Source organism: Schistocerca americana, chromosome 2 (genome assembly GCF_021461395.2).
Source record: "Schistocerca americana isolate TAMUIC-IGC-003095 chromosome 2, iqSchAmer2.1, whole genome shotgun sequence".
Lineage (NCBI taxonomy): Eukaryota > Metazoa > Arthropoda > Insecta > Orthoptera > Acrididae > Schistocerca > Schistocerca americana.
In genome coordinates, this window is record NC_060120.1 from 95,849,320 (window position 1) to 95,857,578 (window position 8,259).

The 8,259-nt window shown below is 40.2% G+C and overlaps 1 protein-coding gene across 1 annotated transcript in view; it reads left to right on the forward strand.

Annotated features, from left to right (window-relative positions):
- LOC124590150 (ubiquitin-like modifier-activating enzyme ATG7) overlaps positions 1-8,062 on the forward strand; it is a 100,275-nt gene extending 92,213 nt beyond the window's left edge. Inside the window, exons 12-13 of the mRNA XM_047131626.1 lie at positions 7,448-7,567; positions 7,878-8,062. Of these exons, the coding sequence (XP_046987582.1) occupies positions 7,448-7,567; positions 7,878-7,913 (156 nt within the window). The 3' untranslated portion in view covers positions 7,914-8,062. The remainder of the gene's footprint in view (positions 1-7,447; positions 7,568-7,877) is intronic.
- Positions 8,063-8,259: the final 197 nt, after the last annotated feature.

The following is an 8,259-nucleotide window of genomic DNA, read 5'->3' on the forward strand; positions in this document are numbered from 1 at the left end:
TTGATGTGAAGCAAGATTTTCATCATCACCAAAAGCACAAAGGCGTTCAAAATGCATTGAAATTGTTTGTGCACATGTTGAGCATAGTTGCCGTCAATGGTAAGATATAGAAGAATCTCATTTTCATGTTTCATATCTGATCCAAGTGGAAGAGAATATCGTGTGAGTCACTCTTAGTGTCACCATTCCATACGAATTGTCTGAAAAGATATCAAAGCTAACACTCCATTTTAAAGTACACTTGTTATGTCAAGATAAAGGCTGCTGCTTGTTGTGGGGTCAAGACTGTCGAAATTGCAATGGAGGAGGCTTGCAGAATGAAGCTGGTTGCTAGTGAGTGAGGTTAACACTTGTTTATTACTAGCAATGGAACAAACAGAAAGGTCATGTGCTTACAATACAATCATTCACAATGAACTGAGGATGGCTCAAGTGACAAAGATATCCCTCCCTTTGTGAGGGCTAAGTAACATCGCTGTCGGAGAGTTTTAGCTAGGTGATACTTCATGTCACCAGTGGTGTGGTCTCCATCACAGGTAGTGTGGTCTGACAAGTGTAATTTTACATTATTATCTACCACAGGATGTACTGTATTGTCCCAAAAAAAGCTGCCAACTTTACCCAAATTTCCCTCTCGAAAATTTAGGCTTCAGCTTGTATCCACTACTTTGTCTTTTTACATACACTTTCTGTAAAAGTGTTATGCTCATGTGCAGCTGTACAATTAGTGCATTTAATGGAAACTGCTGGCAAGGCATTCTGCTACACAACAATGCAAACTTTTGCCAGTATTTTATTGGCTTTAACATTATGTAGGTCTATTGATATAGTTTTGTTAGTTTATAATTCAGTTTCAGGTGGATACTGGTAAGAAAAACAGATTTATGCCGATATGAATGACCATTTACAGTGCAAAGCATCATCAAGCCAAGGAATTTGATGTACTTATGATGCAAGCTTCAAACTACAGTTGTTCGTTATGCCAAAACCACAACCGACAGAGAAGCCAGATAAAGTATGGCCTGGACAAATGTAATGTGCAACATTATGTTGCTTCAGAAAAAAAATGGAAGAAAGCAGTTTCCACAAGAAAATCATTCAGGGCACCAAAATATGGCATATATCTGGAACTAGAAGCTAAGGTTCTTTCCTATGTGCAATGTAAGAGGAAAGATGGGATGCCTATCTCTTGAGATATAATCTAACTGAAGGCCCTGGATATTGCAAGAGTCTTAAACAAGCCACAAGAAGACTTGTGTGTGAGTACTGGTTGGTGTCATTGGTTGATGCAGAAAAATGGCCTTGCTCTCCTGTGAAATACTACTCTAGCACAGAGAATCCTGGCAGATTTCGTGGAGAAACCAGTTAACTTCCATTGGTATGTCATCCAGTTGCTGAAAGTGTGAATCATGCTCTGTTCATCAGAGTGGCAATGCTGATGAAGTACCATTATTTTTTGACATGCCAAACAGTATGACTGTAGACATGAAACAAGCATAAACTATCTCATTTAAGAGGAACTGCGAATGAAAAATAGAATAAGTGTGATATTAGCTACTACTGCCGATGGGAGGAAGTTACCTCTTTATGTCATTCTGAAGATAAAAACAATGTGGAAAGAAATCTTTCCTAAGGACTTAATGATTCACTGCCGAGGAGAGGGTGGGATGCCAGTGCAACTGATTGTTGACTGGCTGTCTGCTGTTTGGAGCCACAGACCTGGCACACAGCTTGCTAAGAGAGTGATACTAGTTTTTGGATGCTTTTAAGGGACATCTAACTGCTGAAGTACAAAATAAACATGCTGCATAAGAGACAGATCTTGTCATAATACCCAGAGGAATACCTTCAAAACTACAGGTTCTAGATCTGGACAAGGACAAGTCATTCAAGGACAGTCTATGAAAAATGTTTTCAGTTTGGCTCGTGGAAGAAGACCATCCCTTTCACCACCTGGTAAGAAGAAGAAGAAGCCATCAGTCACCCTTCTGTGCCAGCGGATTCTTGCTTCTTGGTCCTCCATATTCTCAGGGTCTGTCATAAAGGGGTTCAAGAAATGCTGTATACTGAATGCATTGGATGTCAGCGAGTGCAAAATGCTGTGGGAAGAGAATAAGAAAATGATGGGAATGAGAGTGATGAAGCAAATACTGGCACTGGTTGTGATGTGAGTGAATAGAACAAAGTATGGTACCAGTATGTTAGGTGCCAATGTTCCGTGTCATATGTTAGAACAAATGTTTACAGCACATACTTCATGTAACTACAAGTAAATTTCTGGCAATTTTTCTTTTCTGTCAATTTGTGGCTCATTTTATAGAAAAAGATTTTTTTTTTAAATTTCTTCTTCATAATTCAAGGGTGTAGCTTACAAGTAGTGGCAACTTATTATCGGGCCAATATGGTGACTACATGTAGGAAACACAGGGAGAAGGATACAATTCAGCCGGTGTTCTGCCAACTTTGAAGCATGGTGGAGTTTCTGGAATGATTTGGGCACTAATAATATGTTTTTTGTCACAGCTGTTGTTTCCAGCATGGCATCACATCTGCAGCATGACAGTTGAAAATACCTTAAAAATGGTTAGATGTGAAAGAGATGTGGAAGCTATTGACTGAGACTACATTGTTGTGGCACATTGGCATAACTGCTGCATAGTTTCCAAAGCAGTTTTTATTGTACATAGAGCAACTAAAAGTTTTTAATGTGTCTGGAGCCATACCTACTGCAGTGTTTCGCATAGACTTTGTATGAAGTATGGCAGAAGATCCATATGGCAAACAATATGGTCAAGATAACCTACAGATGTTAGTTGGTGTGGGATATGAGGAAACTAGGAACCACAGATAGATCTGATGTCTTAATCATTTTCTAGCAGTATTTATAGCTCAAGAGAGGAGCTGGCAAGGCATGCTATATTGCCAAAAGACAATCAATAAGACAGCCCACCTCCTAGATGAATATGATGCCCACCAAAACTTGATTCTACTCCCACTAGTTACAGTCTTACAGTAATAGTTTGACTAGTTGTTCTGGCATTTCTCTCCAGGCATGCCAACACTCATTTATCATATAAAACTGGCAATTTGATTTATGGGAGAAGGGTACTCACTGCCAATCAGCAGCAGTACAGTTCGGATATTATTGGCGATATTAAAGTACTGTATTTGCTCTTAGTGAACTGACATTAATATGGCTGCACACTGTTTCCATCTACAACAGGATTCCCATAGCAACTCCCTGGTTTATTTGAACAGAGATATGTTTCGTTGTATCAAGTCATTTGGCCATAACATGCCATTGTATGATGAGTGTTCAAAAGAAAAGGTACTTATCCAAAAGCAATCACCAGACGGCTGAGCACAATTATTCCGCTGTTTCATAAGCTGAAGGATTCCCTGTTCCTAGAACTCCTGTGGCTGTGATAGGAGCCAGTCCTCCATTGTGTCCTTCAGTTTGCTGTCCGAGTTGAAGCGGTTCCTTTTGAGATATTTTTTCATGGACCAAAGCACATGGAAGTCATGAGGTTATATGTCCGGACTGGAGGGCGGATACTCAAGCTGCTCCCACTTGGAACTTGGCCATTAAAGTTTGTGTGAAGTTGGAGACATGTGGACACACGTTATCATGAAGAAGGATCACTCCCACTGTGGGCAGCCCACACCATTTGCTCTTGACAAACTTGTGTAGGCTACGGAGGATTTGACAGTGCATGCCACATTAATGGTTTTTCTGTGTTCAAGGAATTCTGTGAGTATCTGACCTGGGATGCTGAAAAAGACAGTGGGCATCACCTTGCCTGCTGTGGGCACAGCTTTGAATTTTTTAGGGGGAGGTGGTGACACATTTCGCATTCCTAGATGTCACAGTACTTTATCTCAAAGCAACATAATCAAATTTCAGCTGGTTTTGTTGTTATACCATTTTGTACCTTTTCATTTGAACATTCCTTACAATTCACATTCACCTCTTTCTACAACAGTAAATAGAGCTCTGCAATTTCTACAAAAGGTTCACAATGCTGTCATTAGCATACTCGCATATACGTGAAAAATCTACAAACTTCATATTTTCAAAAATCTAGCTTCCTTGGTCTCGAAGACTATGATCGCCTGTTTTCCCAGTGTGGATGCAGAACTTCTGTTGTCAAGGAGAGCATTGAGTATAGAGTTTCAGGCAGTCTGTCAGTACTCATAGATACTTACTTTGTATCTGGAGATAATGTGATGTACATTGTGAATTATGCACTTCACTCTTAACATCTAGGAGGTAGTCATTATAAGGTGACTCGACAGCACACGTACAGCTGCTTAGGATAAGGATCTCTTCATTATGAAACACTGCAGAGTGAACAGTTCCATTTAGATGACATGGACTTGGAGAATAATTCCTCTCCAAGGCATCTGACTCACCTGTGTGGGTACTCTGCAGGTTCATTTTAAGTAACTGGCGTCCTTAATCACACATTTACTTCATGGAGCTATGAATTGGCTTTCTGAAGTACTAGATCACTTGGCAGTTTTGTGAACACTACAATGCTCCCTTAACAGACAAGGAACTTACTATCTTACATGTATAGTGCACTCACATAGTACTTTTTATCTTTTTGCACAAACCTTATGTACAGGTGCTCCAAGGAAAAATGATGCTTCAGATTACAAGAGTGCTTTTTGATGCACCCTCAAGGGAGAAAGGCTTTGTTTTTATTCATTAGCATTTTCTAAGCATTGCATATGTAATGAGTTTCATTAATTAATGAAGATAACATTCATATGTACAGTCACAGTTAGCTTTATTTTCAGTAATGCATGATTCAATGTAAAATTATTTGTGACTGAGGGCGGCATTTGTACATACACACACGCATCAAAAAAAGTTTTGCATCACCCCAATTCCCAGAACTCCTGAAGATAGATGTTGACTGTGGATATTGTATTACAGACACAGTCCCTTTGACTGTTCAGAGATGTCACTAAACCCATCCAGCGATGTAAACAACCATGCATGAGCAGCGCCTATTAGACGGAGAGGGTCCAACAGCCGATCAGTTCCAGTCATTCCAGCAGGAAGGAGGTACATGGCTCGTGTTGTCTGTAGTTCAACCATGCATAGACGGTCAATATCATGGTTTGATCATGTATGGATTGTTACTTTGTGCCAGGAAGGGCTCTCAACAAGGGAAGTGTACTGGCGTCTCGGAGTGAACCAAAGCGGTGTTGTTCGAACATGGAGGAGATACAGAGAGACAGGAACTGCCGATGACATGCCTCGCTCAGGCCGCCCAAGGGCTACTACTACAGTGGATGACCACTACCTATGAATTATGGCTCAGAGGAACCCTGACAGCAACGCCACCATGTTGAATAATGCTTTTCGTGCAACCACAGGACGTCATGTTATGACTCAAACTGTGCGCAATAGGCTGCATGATGTGCAACTTTACTCTCGATGTCCATGGTGAGGTCCATCTTTGCAACCATGCAGAGATGGTACAGATGGGCCCAACAACATGCCAAATGGACCGCTCAGGATTGGCATCATGTTCTCTTCACCAGTGAGTGTCACATATGCCTTCAACCAGACAATCATCAGAGGCAACCCGGTCAGGCTGAATGCCTTAGACACACTGTCCAGCGAGTGCAGCATGGTGGAGGTTGCCTTCTGTTTTGGTGTGGCATTATGTGGGCCGAGGTATGCTGCTGGTGGTCATGGAAGGTGCCGTAACAGCTGTACAATACATGAATGCCATCCTTCGACCAATAGTGCAACCATATCAGCAGCATATTGGCGAGGCATTCATTTTCATGGACAACAATTCACGCCCCCATCGTGCACATCTCGTAAATGACTTTCCTCAGGATAATGACATGCTCGACTATAGAGTGGCCAGCATGTCCTCCAGGCATGAACCCTATCAAATATGCCTGGGATAGACTGAAAAGGGCTGTTTGTGGATGCTGTGACCCACCAACCACTCCGAGGGATCTACGCCTAATCTCTGTTGAGGGGTGGGACAATCTGGACCAACGGTGCCTTGATGAACTTGTGGATAGTATGCCACGATGAATACAGGCATGCGTAAATGCAAGACGACGTGCTACTGGGTATTAGAGGTACCGGTGTAAACAGCAATCTGGACCACCACCTATGAAGATCTCGCTGTATGGTGGTACAACATGCAATTTGTGGTTTTCATGAGCAATAAAAAGGGTGGAAATGATGTTTATGTTGATCTCTATTCCAATTTTCTGTACAGGTTCCGGAACTCTCGGAACCGAGGTGATGCAAAAGTTTTTTTGATGTGTCTACATTCATTAAAATTACAATCTTGTGTGTTTTAGATGTAATTGATCAACTTAAGTAGTCCTGCTATTACTTTGTAAGTAGCAGCATTAAGATAGGCCTGGAATTTCTGCTCTAAACCCACCTACCCTAGCATGTCTAAAATAAATTGTTTCAGTGGATCTGATGTTACTGAATATTTCCATCTAGTATTGCATGTTGTTTGCTTCAGAAGACTGCAATGAATGTATTTACCTTAATTATTTTATGTCAATTTCACCTTTTAAGACCCAATGTCATCCAAATCTGAATTTGTGTATTACTATTTTGTGTAGCTCATAATCTGGTGCAATCATGTTTGTTCATTGGTCTTAAACGTAACTATTGAGTTTAGTTAACTGTGATACACACGCTTACATTCTAATGTCATGTTTTCTTCTACAGACTATTTAGTAAAGTTATGCTCTGAAAAAGTCGCACCCATATGACCGACTGAGATGGCACAATGGTAATGCATTCACATGAGGAGTGAAGTTTAAATCCCACCCAGCACCCAGATGTAGTTTTTCTGTGGTATCTTTAAATTGCATTAGGCAAATGTATGGATGGTTCCGTCACAGAGCAAATTTACTTCTCTATCCTTTTCCTCCCATACATTGTGCTCTGTTTCCGGTGACCTCATTGTTGTCATTGTGGAAGGGCATCCCAAATCCCAATCCTCCTCCTTCCTTTACAGCAATCACATTCAGAAAGCACAATTGAACCTCTTAACGTATGCCTGAAAAATCTCATTTTCTCTTGCCTGTCAGCATAATATAGATTGAACAATCGAGGAAACATAATCAAATGTATGTTAGATCCCAGAGCTCTTACTGAGCAGGTCCCTTCTTTGGATTCTGAATAGAGGCAACACTTATGAAACATAGGATGGTATTCTATGTATATCATCTGGTTTCTCCTCCACTGTCATACCACATTCAGGTGTAGCCTGTTGTTAAGATGAATATGGAAATCTTTTCTTAGAAACAACTATCTTGTATAGCCGTGTGTGTGTGTGTGTGTGTGTGTGTGTGTGTGTGTGTGTGTGTGTTTTACATTCTCTCTCTGACATTTTCACCCAGTACCTTCTGCAATAGTTTCTGATCATTTCCTATGCAATTTTAGGTGATTCAAGAATATCAGCAGCAAGGATTTGCTTTCTTGATGGCAGCTTTTAACAATCCTCATCATCTGGAAGATCTCACAGGCCTCACAGAAATACACCAAAAGAGTGAAGATGCAGAGGTAATGATATTTTCCCCTTGTATTTTAAGTTAGTTGATGATCAGCCATGTACTGACTGACATACTAATTTTTGAGGGTATAAAAGATAAAGAGTTCACTGTAATTTTCAGTGTCATGGGCTAGATTTTACATTTGAATACACAAAAGTTCTACATTTTATTTCCTACAGTTTTTATGAATTTTTGTATTACTTTTGTCATAGAGAAAATATTTAAAAAATTATGCTTTGATTAATGTTCTAGTGTAATGTCACACTTACTCCACAACATATGGCAATAAAGACTGACATCCTACTTGCTTTCTGTTTCAGGTGTGGGAGCTCAGTGACACGAGTGATACAGAATAAGAGACAGCATATGTTTCATGCTCTGATGCATGTAATTAAAATACATTGCTATATTTCATTTTCAGACTGCTGCTTTACCTCGGTTTGATGCTCAGTAAAAAGTTTGCTAGTCTTATTCACAATAAACATGCCACAAATTTTGGACTTTATATTATATAATTTGTTTACAAAGTTTCCTTTTAGATTTCCTGTCAACCATCACACATTCTGTGAAAACTGTTAGTAGTATTGCAGCCATACTTTTTGCATCTCTTGTACAAAGATGTTTATACCAAAAAAGCTTGCTACTCTGTTGGCAGAGTATATATTTGTGTGTGTGTGTGTGTGTGTGTGTGTGTGTGTGTGT